The sequence below is a fragment of the Haliotis cracherodii genome, unplaced genomic scaffold (assembly GCF_022045235.1).
Source record: "Haliotis cracherodii isolate W230 unplaced genomic scaffold, xgHalCrac1.p SCAF_8, whole genome shotgun sequence".
Classification (NCBI taxonomy): domain Eukaryota; kingdom Metazoa; phylum Mollusca; class Gastropoda; order Lepetellida; family Haliotidae; genus Haliotis; species Haliotis cracherodii.
Window position 1 is genome coordinate 15,704,545 of NW_027266341.1, and position 19,239 is coordinate 15,723,783.

At 39.5% G+C, this 19,239-nt stretch overlaps 1 protein-coding gene across 1 annotated transcript in view; it reads right to left on the minus strand.

Moving 5' to 3' along the window:
- Positions 1–9,215: 9,215 nt before the first annotated feature.
- LOC139450659 (ubiquitin-protein ligase E3A-like) overlaps positions 9,216–19,239 on the minus strand; it is a 29,391-nt gene continuing 19,367 nt past the window's right edge. The window contains exon 11 of the mRNA XM_071232454.1: positions 9,216–19,234. Coding sequence (XP_071088555.1) covers positions 19,114–19,234 — 121 coding nt within the window. The 3' untranslated portion in view covers positions 9,216–19,113. The remainder of the gene's footprint in view (positions 19,235–19,239) is intronic.

Sequence of the window (19,239 nt, forward strand, 5' to 3'; positions counted from 1 at the left end):
TTGCCTTTGTGTTTATGTTTGTTTTTGTAGGCAGAACATACTAACTATTTTCGCGAACACCTGTGTCATCACTGATTTTCAGTGATCCATTCATTTAATTGTCACCGCTATTTTGTCTCTTACCCCCAATGGAACATGTTTCGTCTGGGAATCGAGACTTGTTTCATATTTACTATAAACCTAAACAACACAGGCCGCGCCTCTTGCCGACTACTGTTTCCTGATGGGTAGATGATATAATGGGTGTGTTTGTGTTGCATTATTGTGCTGAACGATGCTACTGATTTCGTTTCCTTGCCTACAGTTGTTTGTGAAGTTATTATTGTTGACATATAATTTAATGATAAAAACTGACATCAGGTATTAACGTGAAAGCCAGTGTGCTACGCGGATTTACACAGTATGTATACCTGCATAAACGCATCAGATTTTTCAATTCTTAAATGCATTGACAGAAATACTATATGGGTATAATTGCTTTACGATATATTAGTTTACGTAAATGTTGTTTCTAAAACTAGGAATTACAAAAAAAACCACGAATGGCTGTATGATGGATGTTGCCCTGCGACCTTTTGATATTCTGGAAGTGGTGGTGGTTGCGGTTTGGTGGGTGGGTGGGTGGTGGGGGGGAGGGGGGGGGGGGGGGGGGGCTGTCCTCTGGTTTTACACACAAAACCGTTCACTGGACATTCTAGATGTTCGGCAAAAATGATAAAATGATGTGTTGAGAGAAACCGATACATGGGCGGATACAGCTTTTTTTAAAAGGGTGGGTGCACAATTAAGATCTATTTATTGTCTTTGGATGTAATTTATACAGAAATAAAGATTCTTTTCGAAATAAAAAGGTGGGGCGCGCTCAGACACAGTATACTGACTCCGAGTCGACCAGTCCTTGTTTCAGCCCCTTAATGTCGAGCACCAGACAAGGTAACAATAAGTACGATCTTTTGACGTCTTTTGGTATGACGCGGCCGGGGATGGAAACCCATGATCGTGGTTTGAATCCCCGGGTCGCCCCGATTATGTTTCTAGGTTTGTCAGGACCATAAACCTGCGCGTGGGTGTCACAAAAGTGGTAAACGTTTGAGACATGTATTACTTCGGGCTTCCCTCCCACATTAAGCGGATACTTCGTGATATTACTGGAATACCTTTCAAAGCGGCTTTAAACCCAACCCAAACACTCCACTGTCAGCAGCCATAATGTCCTCCCAATCACCATTGTTTAATACCATACATGACAAACCTAAACCACCCCGAAATCTCCTCAGTCGAACATATGTGGCTGCTTTCAAAATAGACGCTAGGTGTCACATTTCTCAACTGGACGGGTCTCCGGTAACCACGTGTGTCTTCAGGGCTCACTGAGGTTGTTCGAGTGATTACAAAGGGTAACTTGTCTGGTTGTGTTTCACCGTGGATCATTGCTGTTGCTGTCAACCACTTACCTGACCTACACTGGAAGGTTTACAGGTCTCCGTGTCACAGCTGGACTATCGCGGACTGCGGAACCAGTGATTAATGATGAACAACGATCCACGCCGTCGGGTATGACACGCTATCAACCATGTCATCGAATCTGACCATCCGGTCCATTGATTCGCCTCTTGCGACAAGAATATGTTGCTGGGGACCTGCAATACCCACGTGGTGGGGTTATCATTTTTATGAAGTTGAGAAATGTGATATTTTCACTGCAGTGAACACAACACTTTGATGGATCTGTTGTCTAACAACTTGTCAAGAGTTACCTTCCCGCAATGTATCTCCTTTTATCGTAAGTGTCTGGCCCGAACACAAACTGTTGACGTCCTTTTTACGTTAGTTCTACATTTACAAAATAATGACAGATGGTCATTTATGGAGTAAATATCGCTTCTTTCGGTAGGTGTTCTCTTGGAAATGTTTCGTTATAAACTGTAAATTTCTCATTTAACTCGTCAATCGAGACCATTCGTTTCGCAAAGTGTCATTTTGGTACCTGACCAGCGTGTATTCTTTCTCTTCCAACAACGGTTTCGTAGATATCAAGAATATCGTTTGTTGAAGTTTGTATATAATCATATCCAAATGTATGATAAAGAATGTTATTGACATCAAGTATTTTTTGTTACTTTTGTTTATGTTTATAAGGTTTTGCAAATACGTTATTACTTTAAGTCGCACTTACACTTACAAACGTGTCTGCGTATTAGGTAGGGAGAATATACGTTTCAAAATGTTACATTTGTAATGAAATAAATAAATTCCCGTAGACAACTGCACAAGAAGTATCTCATGACGGGGGGTGTCAGAGAGTGGGATTTTCCCCGTAGCCTAATTTCCCCCCGGAAAAAAGGCTATATAGACAAATTTCCCCCGGAAAAGGGGCTATATAGCCATATTTCCCCCGGAAAACTGGCTATATAGCCATACTTCCCACGGAAAGCACAGTATATGGCCATATTTCCCACCCGGAAAATACACTATATAGCCAATTTTCCGCTTTGGAGTCAGATTTCCCCCATGATTAAATATATGTCTATTATCAAAAGTACCTAGATGTACAGTTGGCTGATGGAGTAATTTACAAGAGAAACCATGATTAAAATCTTGTGTTTTTTGGCGCCATACATTCTTAATTTTAATAAATAGAGGATAGTTCATTTCGACAGTGAGATATGGCGGATCTGTCACTCCACAGATCAGATCAGCCTTTTGTCACTGACGAAATGATATTATTTATTTATTATATATTTATTTAGTAGGGTTGGTGTTTTTTTAATTTTTTTATTTTGTTGTTGTGTATTTGAGGTAAATCAACGAATCTAAAATCTTCCAACTGTCTTCAGTAACAATACGTCACATTGCTAGTTGAAACACACTTTGCTAGTTGATTTCTATCAGGTCTGCACTGTAAACTTGAACGGCAGTCGTTCTTCTTATCATGGTTGCAGTGACATATCACTTTTCTGTCATCGAGAATCCTCAGTCACTCACTGCCAAGTATATCATAAAGTATATTTACAACGTATATAGCGCATATATCTTTGCGTGCTCGTGGCGTTTCTTGCCCCGATCCGAGGTCCGTATATTTTGCATTCCAGAACTTCCCAGCTACATGTGAAATATGCAACCAAAGCTGCCTGTCAGGCGCTAGAAGATTACCCATTCACATTACCATTACCACACTAACTCCTTGGTACCCATTTACTGTTTGTGGACAGAGGCATGCATGAACAAGATCACTTGCCAAAGGTGACGCCGCAAGTTTTTCAACTCGTGTTTCAGTGGAAGATATAAACGTGAGTACTGTTTCCGTCATCTGTTCATTTACCAACTGATGAGCGGATTCTGTTTAGTGCACAGGGTTGTGAACTGCAGGCTATGCTTGCGACGACACTTTAAGGACCTGTACTAATGTCAGCCCTTAGGTTAAATAACTAAAATAACTACAGTGGCTAGCCAAAACTCAGGATGCAAATTCAACAGTCTGGACTCTCTTTACATTCAACGTGTTTTACAGCTTGCAAATAGAATTTTAGACCAACCAAATCACTTTTTATACCCTTGTTATGACGTTTTACCATCTGGAAGAAGATATCGTGTACCTTGTTTTAAATTAAATAGAGCCAAATCTTCATTTCTTCCCGTTAGTATTTTATTTTTAAATGATGAACCAAGTCAACCTGTCTCTTAATCATTGTTTAATTCTTATGTGCTAGTGTTAATTCATATTTTATCTTCTTTAATAGTGCATATTGTGTTGCTTTATGTTATGCATGTATGTTCTGTGTGTATGTTTGTATGCATGGAGTGTTATGTAAGTTTGCATGGAGTGCTATGTATGCGTGCAGATATATGTGTTGGTCTGAAATTGTATTGTTCGTAATGAGTGTATGTATACTCTTTTCACTTCAAATATAATCCAGATTCCCCTCGGTGTAATAAAGCTTTATTCTAAATAACATTAACGGGGTTCGAACCTGGGACCTCTTGCTCTTCAGCATAATAAAGGCGACAGTGAAATTTTCAGCACCATTTAAACCATAACATTGGTGAACAGAAGAACTATGTAAAAAGAATTATATTCATTTTACTGAATACTAATGGAGTTGGAGTTCAAGCTGGTCTATTGCGCCAGAAACACAGGACAAAACTTTGTCCAGAAATGCTCAAATATAACTGTCTTCCACTGTTTTGCTGTTTGTTGATTCCAACACACCTTTAATCACTGCATTGTAGAAAATCACTGACGTGAAGTATTTACTGGTATCCAGCAACAGTTCATAAATAAGTTCTCTGGCATGAATAACAAGTGGCAAGTCGGAATCGTCTATGTTTTCAACTTGTTATACAGGATTCCTAAAAGCTTGTTTTCAATTGAGACATGTTTAACTCCAATTTCTCTGTCAAATATGGCATGCAAGAAGTTCGCTTTTGCCATTGTTGTTTGATCAATGTTTGTTAAATGGTGCAGTAGGTTATGTTTTTTAATACTCCATTAAAAAAATCTGAGGTTTATGGGGAAATTCTGCTATATAGCCATACTTCCCCCTTGTGTTAAGGGGGGAAATCTGACTCTAAAGCGGAAATATGGCTATGTAGTCATTTTTCCCTGGGGGAAATGTAGCTTTATAACCCTTTTTCCGGGGGGAAATTAGGCTATATAGCCCCCTTTCTGGGGGGAATTTAGGCTAGGGGGGAAATCCCACTCTCTGACAGGGGCACGAGATATTTTCATGAGACAAATGGAACATCCTCTATATACTGAACAACGGTCTAAGGTATTTCACAGATGTAAGGTTGCAGATCCGAGCACTCCGTTTCGGTGCTGTCGCTGTCGTCTGACACCTGCAGACACGTCCCTTGGATCGTTGCCGTCATGCCGTTCTTCCAAGTCCGCCCCAGACGTGTACTACCAAAGTCGCTGACATGGAACACCTTCGCTGCAAAAACAACCAGTATCATTCACGCCTTGTTACCAGGAAACTATTGATCACGATTGAAGCGGCTGAGGTCAGTATCAGTTTTTTCGGTCAGTAAAACATGATATTGTCTGAACTGTGGTTAATTATTGTTTTTTAAAGATTATTTTAAATATATATATTTCAAATCGAACAATAATTGAAGTAGATGTTACAGGAGATGATGCCCAACAAGACTTGCGTCACGCTCTCTTTGATTGGCTGAAACTATTTCTCTCCTTTGAGACCATTGGCTTAATCGTCTGAGACCTGCATCACTTCGGGCTTTCCTCCCACATTAAGCTGCCACGCCGTGCTATAACTGGAATACTGTTAAAAGCGGCGTTAAACCCAACGAACTCAAGCACTCTATACTCACAGGCAGATCTGTTCAATGTGTCCATCATGTCACCTTCTCTGTACATCATATGAAGTTGAACCAGCCTTCCTCCGTCGGCGCTACAAACATCCTCAGCACTCTGCCAACTTGTTGGGTTGTCCGTCTCAATCCTGACGCACATGTTTGACGTTCGGAGGAAAGTATAGCCAGAGCCTCGGCACGAACGTTTAACTGAAAATAGTAATTCAGTCGGAGAGGATATTAGATTCCTATTCCTATTTGAGATGAGTATGCGTGAGTATGTTGGGTTTAACGCCGCTTTGAACAGTTTGCTTCAGTTATATCAACTAAATGTTAACTAAATCTGGGCGGATAGTCCGAAGTGGCCACGTCGTTCACATTTGATACTTGCAATGGGGAATAACAAGCCAGTGATTATAATGACGTGTATCCCTGTGTAGTAAGCGAGTCCACGCCATCGTCTTCGGGGTAATGGTAGACTAACATCTAGGCTCTGAAATGAACATATAGTACAGAAAAAACTGTTGTTCAGTTATCTTAATAAAAATATAATAAAAGGGAGCCCAGTGACTCACTTCATTTTCAGACTAGGGTATTGGTACAGGGAATATTATATATATTTCAAATTCATATTCAATTTTGTGATTTGTCTCGGCGATGCAGCACTCATTTCTCCCGGCGATGAAGTCAAACTTGACGCAATTCGGATTAACATAGCAACTGTGTAAACAGTCCTGTATTGATTGGCTGTACAATACATCGCAGTTTGATAAACACACGTCAGCCATGATCATTGTGGCTATGACATTAACTCCACACATGTCAAGCAGATTCGCGTGGTGACCTGGCGCTGCCATGTTTGGTAGATGGTTCACAGAAACGTTAAGGTTTCGCCAATGTTTACGCACATATATACCAAATATTTGTTTCTTGAACATTTCAAATGTTTTAACAACGACGTAATCATTATCTTATCACGTGTTGATCATGTGTTATTTGTATGGTCGTTTCAGACCATGCTGCCACAGCAAACGTATTGTTTAAAGAAAACAGGGAACAATCTTTCTTCATCATTTGTTTGATTGATGTTTTAATGTGTATATATTCAGTGAGACGGTTTATTGTACGAAGCATTGTCACAATATCGATGAGAAAAATAAGGCAAAAGCAATTGGTAAATAGAAAGCACTTGGAAAATTAATGGATGTTTTTGATTCTCGTTTGAACAGAACAGTCGGCGGACCAATGTAAGGTATTGCTAATACACTATTCATGAATGTGCAATGGTTGTGTGTTGTCTAGCCATCAGAACTCTAGACCGAGTTGCAAAGATATTTTCGTCCGAAGCCTGAGCAACGGCTGATTTCGACGAATGTTTAACGAGGTTCGAGTTTCAGGTATCTCATCACCTGAAAATATAAAATGTGTACGTGTGTATGTGCTGTTGGTAAGAGTTTGCGGTGCAGTGGGGAGTGGGGGCATATATATATATCTTTATATACAGAGAGTTTGCGGTGCAGTGGGGGGTGGGGGCATATATCTGTATCTTCATATACAGAGAGTTTGCGGTGCAGTGGGGAGGTGGGGGCATATATCTATATCTTTATATACAGAGAGTTTGCGGTGCAGTGGGGAGTGGGGGCATATATCTATATCTTTATATACAGAGAGTCTGCGTAAGTATGTTGGGTTTAACGCCGCTTTGAACAGTTTGCTTCAGTTATATCTCACCGTGTCAACTAAATCTGGGAGGATAGTCCGAAATGGCCACGTCGTTCACATTTGATACATGCAATGGGGAATAACAAGCCAGGTATTATAATGACGCCGACTATCTGAATTAATGTGATATATATTTATAAACACGCCTTTCCTAAAACTGAATCTGCACATCACATGATTTAGAGAGAGAGAGAGAGAGAGAGAGAGAGAGAGAGAGAGAGAGAGAGAGAGAGAGAGAGAAGGCACGTCAGCTGATACAAGCACGAAACCTTGTGGGACCCCACACTCGAGCAGCAACTTTCTCAGACTGAGCTCCATCAATAAGAAGAGACAGATATCGAGATGAAAGATACTTCTTGAACCAATGCCATGCTATTCCGTCAATCCTGAATTCATTTCTGAGTCGTGTGAGAAGATTGCAGTGGTCAATGGTATCAAAAGCCGCACTTAAAGTAACAGAACCAGTAAACAAACGTTCTTGTTGTCTATTCCGATTTTAAGCCATTAAGAACCTTGATTAGAGCTGTCTCAGTTCTGTGATTGCTTCGATATGCTGACTGGTAAGGTTCACAGAGAACTTTGCTGGACAGATGCTTGGACAATCTTTCACCAACTGCACGTTCAATTAATTTGGAAGGTTTGACACTGGTCGGTTGTTGTGAAGTTCATCAGGGTCCAAGTCAGATTTCCTTAACAGTGACTTGACAACAGCTGCTTTAAAGACTGGTGGCATGACGCCGGATCAAAGACTTGTGTTGATGATGTTAATAATTATTGGTAAAGGAATATCCAAATTGGCAAAGGTCACTGTGGCAGGAACTGTATCTAGAACACACGAGGTAGGCTTTGACGTTGTAATGTTTCAAAACTTCATCGTCCATAAACTCTAGGAAGAAGCTGAGAGGTTCATGAACAATGATCAGTTATAGCAGAAGTGATGTCTTTAGTCACAGCGGTGCCTTGCATCATGGTTGCACGAATCTTATCTGTCTTGGCAGCGAGAAAACTGCTAAAATAGGTCAGCTATGACCTCTGAATCTCCTGTATGGGAAAGAGTCTGAGAAAAATCCTTGCCCAACCAGCTGAACATAAGCGAGTTTGATTTTGACATAATCCCGTGAATTTTGTCATTGAAGAACTTCTGTTAGGATCTCTTCATTTCAAAAAGTGACCTTGTTTCTGGATGCACAGTAAATATGTTGGTGAATCTCTAGCTGAGATTTGCGCTAAGCTCGTTCTGCTCATCTTTTAGACTTTTCTGCAGTAACTACAGGAGACATGATCCAGGATAGATCTTGCTTGTTTGTTATCAGCTTGACTTTCTCAGGCGCATGCAAGGAGTTCTAAAGGGACTATGTTGTAGAGTGCAGCTCTGATGGTGAGGTGAAATTCGGTGCATGCACGTGTATATGTGTGTGTGTATGTGTGTGATGCTGCTTGTACTAGTCCGGACTGATGCCGATTTATAGTGCTAGCTCACTGAGATACCATGCCGCAGTTCAACATGAACACCCCACACAGTATACCGACTCCGAGCCAACCAGTCCTTGTTTTAGCCCCTTAATGCCGAGCGCCAGACAGGGTAACAAGTACCATCTTTTAACGTGTTTTGGTATGACGCGGCCGGGGATCGAACCCCGGACCTTCCACTCTCCGGGCGGACGCTCTACCACTTGACCACGGAGGCGGTACGAATCTGATGGTGGATTATGAATCAGAGAAGAATTTATTAGATCTGACCGAAATGTGTCTGTGTCTATTCTTTTGATGTTCCTGCATCTGATGGGTCTCTGTCAATGCCTTGTGCCACGTTTAGTTACACTGCACATTTGCCAACAAAACTTGACCGAGGTGAACAGACAAGACCAACAACAGGCCCAGATCAACAACAGGAGAGGACTCTCTGCACCTTGTGACGTTGGGTAAGATCGACACTTCACCAAAGACAATATGTAGAATTGCCAACCCACTTCCTTTGTGTGGGTCAGCGTACTGGGACTTTTGTCTATTTAGTCACCATGTGCGTTCTGTCACGTTATTATCATCTAGTATCTTTTTAACCGTTTTTCAACTTTCAACAAGAAACATGGCTGTTGTCATTATGGATAACCACCAGCTGAACTACCAACTGGGGCACCGGTGTGCTTGTACAAATACACAATCCTCTGAAGCGTGTTTAGAACAAGCCTTTATTGTCCATAGGAACATATGAAAACAGTTTTTGAACATCGCTTGTATAATACAACTGGTTTACAAACTGGCTTTAAGTTTGACACATATATGTACTTATAAACAAGTGTTAACACTTCACATCGACAATTCTGCTGCATCAGTTTTTTTTACAAACATCACAAGATACATCCCACAGTCCTCACAACTGTTAGGAACTACAAACACTTACAGTATGTGCAGTGTCAGCCTGTAATAGGTTACTTTGGGAATTAATAACACAATATTTGTAAAGGAAAGCTGCATAAGAACAAGTTGAGTTCAAGGCTGCTTTGTAAAGCATCAACAGTGTCAGCTCTGTTTGGGGTGAGTGAGTGAGTGAGTTGCGATTAACACCGCTTTGAACAGTATACCAGTTATATCACAATGTATCAGCTTAATATGGGAGGAAAGCCACAAGTGAAGCAGGTCTCAGACATTAACAACTATGGCATGAGTATGGTGCTGATAAACCCATAATCAGGGTATATCAGGATTTGAACCCATGATCATGTGTTTCTGGTGTGACCAAGGGACACAACCCTGCATACGTGGGAGGAAAGCCTCAAGTGCCCCACGTAGCCAGGTAGACATTTACCACTTTAGTGAAACAAGGAACACAGGTATGGTGCAACAGACCAAAGATGTGGGTTGACCAAGTGAGTTAAATGGGTTTAAGGCCGATTTAAGCAGTATTCCAGTTATATCAAGCCCGAAGTGATGCAGGTCTCAGACATTAACCACTTCGGTGAAACCCAGGAGCATATGGTGCTGATAAACTTAGAAACATAATCAGAGGATTCAAATCCTTGCTTTCCCAAGGGACACAATTCTGGATCAGGGTTGAAAAGGGATCAGTAGATGCTGAAATGGCAGTAAGAATAACGCCAGGAAGGTCTGTTGCTGGAGTAGATTCTTCTAATTCAAGTTCAGTTATGCACCTATTTCAACTGAATATATACTGTTACATGTAGTTCCCACATAGGTCATATTATGTAGCATAATGGCAGTAAAGTCAACTCATATCAGAACCACTGATTGCACACCCAAAATATGCTGTTCCAATTTACATCGGCTTTAGAAGTCTTCATCTACATGCTCTCCAGATAGTTTCACATACAGCATTCACACCGACATTTGCATATCATTGTCTTATGGATTAGTACTGTTTCTTCAATATAAAACCACTCATCTGTATTTTATGTGCTAAGTAGTATACACATACATCTTGCAAACAAGTTCTCAATAAAATAAAAAGTATCACACTAAATAAAAAAGATATCACACAAGGCAGTTGAAATCAGGGCATAAAGGCAAACCAAGCAAGGTGCAACTCATCCAGTAATATATCACTGGATCTTACTGACTGAAGTTGACATGAGCTTCAGTAAGTGACTGAGTGTGGTTTAACGCCTCTTTGAACAGTATTTCCTATATATCATGGCTTGTTGTAGGAGAAAAACTTAAAGTGATGAAGGTCTTAGACCTTTACCACTTCAGGGAAACCCATGGGTATGACGCTGACAAACCTAAAAACTTAATCAGAGTGAAACAGGGTTTGAAATTATGACCATCAGTTTGTGGCATGCCTAAAGGTTGCAGTTCTGCACAGTGAATTGCACCCATGCACCTCATGAACCTTGTTCTGCAACAAGTTCCCCGTGGAATTGCCCTTTCACAGAAAGCAAATGTTGGGATATAAATATCCACCACATAATAGCCCAAACAAATAGGAGAAGGTAGTGTTCAACTGTTGTTAGAATTCTGCGCAAAGTTACTAGCGTGCACACATTGTCATGAAACAACTCAGCATACTTCACAGGTCGGCAAGTGTTTGGTTCACCTTAAAACCATAAGACATTCTTCAAATACATCAACACTGCTGCTTAACAAAAGTTATTTGACAATATTAACCATATATTCGACTTAACAGAATTCTTCAAATTCTCCAAAGCTAAGAGTCCTGTAAATGATGATAACCAATCATTTGTTTATAAATGCAAAACTATCAGAGCCAAACAGATATCTGTCCTTATACACCTGAAGTATTAATTGTAGAATAAACCTGTCTCAATGACAATCTTTGACTTATGAATAATGGCAGCGAAACATAACAAAATCTGATACAAAAACAAAACGCAAAGCACCAATTTAGGCAAACAGAAAAAAACCTTCCAGGGCGTACATCTGAAGACAATCCAAGCAAAACCATAGACACGTCTGGCCTAATGCACCCGAGTACAAATAAAACAAACAGGATCTGTGTCTCTTCCCACCACATTTCCTTGTTCAGTACGACCACTATGTTTATGGATAATTAATGGTCAACTTTGAATAATCGCCATCCTGAGGAATGTGCTTTTTAAAGCCCAACCTATCATCCACCTGTGAGTTTATATAAGCATAGCTCTCCTCAGTGAAACATGGCTCTACCTCATCTTTGTGAGAATGGTGTTATGCCACTTGTGGCAATATTCCAGCAATATCACAGCTGGGGATACCAGAAATGTGCTTCACACATTGTACCCATGTCGGGAATCCAACCCAGGTCTTAAGGATGACGAGCGAATGCTTTAACCACTAGGCTACATGACCGCCCTCTCCCCATTCTTAGTGCTATGGAACAAGCTGCCTCTCACAGTATCAAATTGTGCAATAAATCCATTGTCTTTCAGAGTATCAAATTGTCCAACACACCCACTGCCTGTCAGGGTGTCACATCGTACAACAAACTCATTGCCTCTCAGTGTCAAATTGTCCAATAGACCTACGGTCTTTTGGAGTACATGTATCAAATAAACCCACTGCTACTCAGTGTCAGATTGTCCAATAACCTCACTGCCTTACTATGTTTCAAACTGTTCAATAAACCCACTGCATTTCTAATTGTCCAACAGACCCATGTTTTCACATTAAGAAACCCAATCTTTGACTTATGCATATTGGCAGCTGAACATAACAAAAGCTGACACCATAACAAAACAAAAAAGCACCAATTCGGGAAAACAGTAAAGAAAAAACTAACAAAAGCATATGCCTATACTCAAAACTGAAGCAAACACAAATAAGATGATTATTTCCCTTGAACATGGATCAAACTCTACAGAAGCCTAACCAAAATAACCACACTGCCTCAATAAACAAAGAATGATTATGCACATTGGTGATACAGGACAAATTTCACATGATGGTGCTAAATGAAGCCTTATGAGATGGATTGCAACAGATTGTACTCTCAGACAATGGGAGCTGTTCCCATTTCAACTAAATAAAAACTCACTAATGAGAGGGGTAGGAATTTTGTTTCAAATATATCAGATGCTCTCATAAAAAGGTGACTGTGGACTACAGTAACTCATCTAAACCATTTCCCAAATCAAATTAATAATTGCCAAAGTCTAACAAGTAAACAACATATTAAAAACATCAGGACCTAAATATGCATGTCATAACACTTTCTATGAGTTTTTGTTTTTTAATTTCCCCTTAAACTATTTCTCGGGATATTAGAAAAGGAAGACATTATTTCCACTTAAAATAAATCAAGGAAGATTATTAGTACAAAGGTGTAAAAACTAACTGCAATGAAATGGGTTTTCTTCTTTCAATTTGATTGAGACTATATTCTTGACTTCAAATACATTAACATTAATAATCTGTCACTAACACATAGACACTTTCAATAATCAGCATTCAGACAAAGTATTATCTATTTATCCAATCAATCACATACAATAGAATGTGATCAATTTGTACATGATATTGAGTTGGATACCATACACACAGTCATAAATAACAGAAAACCATTACAATACAACCATATGAAATACTTAGAATTGACAACACTGTGCCTTACAGAGTTATCTCCTCCTTGAGAGTTATCTCCCTTTTGGCACATCCTCATACATGACTTTCAAACTAGCTAATGGTTTTATCACATCAAGAGAGCAACAAAGCTGACATTCATGATACACAATCTGAGAATGTGAATCATCTGAAAGTAAATCATGATTGTTTCAATGATTAGATTATTAAAAACGTCACATGTGACCACAAAGTAGCCTCAATAGCAGTACTTTATTTTGCAAGAATTGGTATGACATCACCTGTATTTCTTTACAGAATGTAAACTGCAATAGGTCCTTGAATGCCATTTCGAATGTGTCAGTTTTATAATGAACAAATAATGAGTAAAGGTGCTCTGTAACCTTCATTTTCCCCAAAATGATCTCTTGAATGATAAATACCCCAGAACCATTCACCACCAAATCTTCATTTCAAGATTGATGTCACCATCACCATCTCTCCATCACCAACTCCACACAGAATTTGTCTCACTCATGGGCACGAAATCAACAACAAATCAAAATGACTAGAGTACAGCACATAATTTCCAAATTTCACTAGTTGCATTTGTTCAAATAATAAGTGAGTGAGTGAGTCAGTTGGTTTTAACGCCGCTTTTAACAGTATTCCAGTTATGTCGCGGCGTGTCAGCTTAATGTGGGAGGAAAGCTCGAAGTGATGCAGGTCTTAGACCTTTACCACTTCAGTGAAACCCACAAGCACAGGTATGGTGCTGACAAACCTAGAAACATAATTGGGGCGAACCGGGATTCGAACCCACAATCATAGGTTTCTGGCGTGCCCAAGGGACGCAACCCTGCACAGCGAATAGCGGTGCCTTTGATGACTGGGCCACCCGTGCCCCCGTTCAAATAATAAGACTTTTATTACTGAACTTTTAGCTGGAAATATTGTACTAAGAGACTAATATTTATTTCCAGTTCTTCTTGCGACAGTGTTGAAGGGAGTCCAGTACTGGTGATATCGACCCTGGTTTAAATCATGATTTAACATTGTCATTTGATTGGAGAGCTAATTTAAGATTTGCCTCATAAGAAACTTATAATTGCGCTAGGTCCAGGGTATTTATCACAACAGAATGGAGTTATAACACCCTGGATAATCGAGGATGATCACTTGAATATGGAGTAAAGTCAAGTAGGTAGTGTATTTCATAACTAGAGGATGTAAAACTACTGAAACTTCTGACAACTTGTTTTAAAGTGAAAGGTAATATTTAAACATATACCAATAAGTGGTATCACACACAAGCATCATGTCACCCATGCATTAACACTGTGTGGAGTCCAGGGCCCCGTTCCACAAAGCGATCTTAGCGCTAAGACGATCGTAACTCCCATACTTTAACATAGGCTTAAGACAATCATAGCACTAAGATCGCTTTGTGGAACAGGCCCCAGGTTAGAATCCGTCCAAGCAACTCATGCTTGTCATAAGAGGTGGCTACATGGATCAGGTGATCTGGCATGGTAATGTGATGTTTTTGGTTGTCAAAGTGAAAAGCTTACTATACTACAAACACATCTAGTAGTTTTAGAGATGTCAAAAAATGTGAATGGATGGAAGAATCAGTATGTATACCAGACCATTAAAAAAATCGGCATGCAACCAGTGAAGTAAGCCTCTTCAGCTGTATCAGATTGTAAAGCATACACCAATAGCAAAACCAATTTCTCAACATTTGAATGCAATCAGAGGATGTTAATTATTTTAAATGTAAAGGTTGTTCATTCCAAAATGAAACGAAATAAAACCAATTACTTGACTGAAGTTGCAGTAATGAGGCTACAGATTTGATTTGAATTTTTGTTGGTCAGGTTAACATTTATCCCTTCAAATGAAAATGAATACATCTGGGTTGGTGAGACATGACTCGTGGCAGACAGACCAATGTCAGGACAACTGATCCAGACATCATGGAGGGTGAAGATAGACACTGTGCTTCTAACTGAAGCAATCAACAGGTCCATGTCAAAGAATTTTCACTATGGTTAACTCAACAGCTTGTAAAAGGCACAGTTTATTTCCAGATATGGACAGCATGCTAAAATTCCTGCACACACAATGAGCTCTAAAGCTAATACCATGTCGGTGTCGAAGTGAGCATGACAATGCAATGGCATCACATACTCCAGCATTTGTTTTCTGTGTCCCTTTTGCCTTCACCTGAAATACTGGTCAGCTTGATCATCTTCCATCACTTTGTCTGTGGATGGCATCCAGTAGGCATGGTGAGTTTCCTTTAATTACGTCAATAAATAGGAACCAAGACGTATTATACCCCTGAACAAGTCAAATAAAACATGTTGCACTACAGATCTTACAAAGCACTTATAATAACATCTAGTATGTCCTGTTCCCAAGCAAAATGTTAAATTTCAGGGAGTCTGTATTTTCTAGAGAATTCTGACAATAATTGAGAAAGTTTGCTATTGTGATCATCTAGTATCTTCAAAAACTTGTAAAAAAAACTTCTTTTAAGGTCTCCTCCATGTGAAAGATACACAGGTCTGTGAATTGTGTGTGTGAGAATGGTCTTGCTGCATCTTTCTTGTTATTACTATTTAAAATCACCGACTTGTTGACCAAAAAAAATCACATTGAAATCTAGATGTGACACATCCTCCATTAGAATTCAGAAGCCATCATGTTAATTGGCTGATTAGGAAGTGCATCTGAGGTGACCTAGATGTCCACATAGAACGCCATAGAAATGGAGCAAACGATCAGATTCTAAAGACATTGATTAAACCCATAACATAGAGTTAACAAACGAGGATCTAAGAACCAGGTTACTCTAACATACAGGCTGATAATAAACAACTCAACTGATTTCATTAATAAATAGATGAAAAATCCTTTTTCCAACAATGATTTCGGAGGGACATGACACATACATAACTGTGGAATTGTATCTCAACCCCATTATCTGGTGAATGACTGTGAAAGAGCTGACAAGAGAGAGGCGAGAAACTGTTTATAAATCTGTAAAGTACACACAAACTAAACTTCTCTAAAACATTGCAGAGAACTGGGTCTCCGACACACAAATATAAATAACACAGTTATTCATTTAGCACTAAAAATGCACATCAGACATGACATGGTATAACAAAATAAATAGTTTGTCATAGTACAGGGGCAGCAATCAGTGTTCGAAATAACTACAACACGTAAGTGGCCACAGACTAGAGATTTATCAGAAGTACTATCCTGTAACAAAGCCCTATAGCCAAACATGTAAGGCAATACGTGAAAGAAATCTCAACAGACTGATTTTATTCAGAGAAAAGACATTACTCTCACTGACAAGACATTGTTGATAGTACATATCCTTGATTTAGCAATAGATCTCCTGGGACTCAAATCAGTATTGAGAATTTTCAAATGATCATAAACTACCTGAAATAAAATGAAATCCATTAGCATGATATGGTCAGGCAAAATAAAACTTACTGAAAAGTTTCTTGTCTGGCTACAGTATCATTGGCCACAGGACAGTTACTTCGAACACTGATCGCAATTAAGAGCTCACAATATACTGACAACTGAAGCAGCTATTATAGGATATGTCGAGCGACGTGACAAACAGCACTATTGGGTTCAAAGCCTCAGACAGAAAGAACCAGATATTTCTTTGCTTAGGCTCATCATACAACAGAGTAAAATTTAACCTTGCGAGTTGATAATTGTCATTTGTGTTATTATACAGTGTAATGCATGACCATCTTACTGTGATTAGAAGAGCAAGTTCAAATATACTTGGTAAACCAAAACATACCTACATCAGGGGTAGACACGATTGGTCATAGCCAGCTAGTCTGCAGTTCACTTCCGACTAGTGCTTATGTAAAAGAACTATATTTTGGGATAAACATCTAGTCAGTCTAGATTGTGACTAGTCTCGGCAGTCAACCAGGAAACTTGGGAGGAAAATTCAGCCTTACATGAACCAAGGAATGATTTTCACAGTAGCCCCCAGCTGGACTGACACCAGAAGGGTTTCCAGTTTTCAGTTCAGTCATACAGCAATACTTTGATGGGTAAACGTTAACATGTGAAGACAGATTCAGTATCGCTTAATGCTGCATCAGCACAGCAGGCATTTGCAAACATGAAGCAAATATTTTTCATTGACAACAAACGAATATGCATCTTCCCTGTTTATGCATGTCTTAAAATGGGTCCAGGCTGTATAAACCAGACAAGTTCATCACTGAAGATTTAGATCCATTGAACAGCAGTGCTCGATGCCAACACAAAGGAGTAGCACATCCTACAGGGTTTTATTTGGGCTTCCAAACTGTTAGGAAAATTGGGAAGGATTGTTATATAAGGAAATCATTAAGGTTATCATTTTCTTAAGTTCAAATGTATTTTAACATTGTATTCAATGCAATAATGTAAACTAAAGCCTTTTCCTTTTTATTGTACCTAATTCCTGTTATCAGTGATATACAAGTCACCTCTACAATCAATAATACTAGCTGGAGCTTTATTAACATGAACTAGGAAACTTAGTTACAATTTAGGATTTGTAACTGACATTTGCAACAGACTTGGACCGTATATTGGCCTGTGAACATGTTTAGATAAATCCCTGACGAGACAATGCCAGTCTGGGTCTAACGCCATGTGTGAGACATTGTGTCCAGCTAATTTGAGTGAGCGAGTAATGTTTTACACTGCTTTTAGCAATATTCCAGCAATATCACGGCGGGGGACACCAGAAATCGTGTGTAGGGATGTCAATTACATGATAAAATGAAACATATTTTTCAGAAAATAAATCTGGAATCCAGAGTGTATATAGTCACATGCCTTACATGCCAACAAATTAACTCACACAACATTACGTGCATGGACTGTAAAATTAAACTGGTGTACATGGAACATTGTCAAAGTCTGAATTGGACAGATTCTAAAGCACCCTTTAATTAAAATCTCAAAGCATAACCAACGAATCTGAGTGTCATGATATCATAGTATATACAAAGTTCAATGGCTCTGTTCCACACAGCAATTGTGATGCTATGCCTGTCTTAAGTCCTACACTCTAACATAGACTTAGGACAGTAGTGGCACAACGATTGCTTTGAGAAACTGGACCCAGCACTTACGAATTCATTGAGAACCCAAACAAACAAAACTTGAGAGACAAAATCAAATTTGAGTGAGCATGAAGAATCTGCCAATGATGCTTCTTACATGGTGTTTAACAGGAGAAACTTACCAGTAAACTTAAAGCAAATCTGAATTCCAGGAAGCACATTTATGTTGGTAGATAACTTGGCGATTTGTTTCACCCAAACATAATATACCCTGGTGAGAAATCTTAATATCCTTCATCATTCTAGGGACAACCTGGAGAAAAGCAACCATAATTTCACCTTGTGTGTATGCTTGTTAGGCAACTATGACATGATCAATGATACATTCCAGTGACTCTGAGAAATCAACTTTGGGAGAGAGTTACTGTTCTTGTGTTTAGTCAATGGTGGATGTACAGGAGTGAGCAGACTATCTGAGAGCTTTCAGGAACTATACCACGTGACATGAAACAGGCTTCACACAGTGTACCCTGTGGGAAAAAGAACCTGGGTCTATGGTGCGCTGACTTGAACCACACGTCTACCCCACAGCACTTCCATCGATGCAGGTAAAACATTTTAGGTACACCATTTCACAGATGAGACACAACAAATATATGGAACTTTCAATGAAACCATAAATTAACTGGAAAAATGTCCATTGTCTTGCATCACAGAACTGTGTTACCTTAATCATTTGCACATAATCAAAGCAGCTTCAAAATCATTTTAAGTCATTCATGAAACAGCTCCACACCCCAAACTCTGTACTTGGAGGAAGCTGGGAGCGTCTTGTGTCTACAATGGTTTTGAACTTGCTCTCCCACTAAACACAGTGAAGAAAGACTGGTATGCAGGTGAGTTGGACTACATCTTTGCTAGCAGCTGAGCAGCTAAGGGTCTGTCACTAAGATCACAGCATTCCAAAGCCCTTGGCGTGGGTTATGGCCTTGAGCAGTCGTTCCTGAAGTTTGTCTTTTGAGGAGTAGTCGGGAAGAAGAAGAACGTTGAAACATGTATGAGATGTTGGCAACCTGTA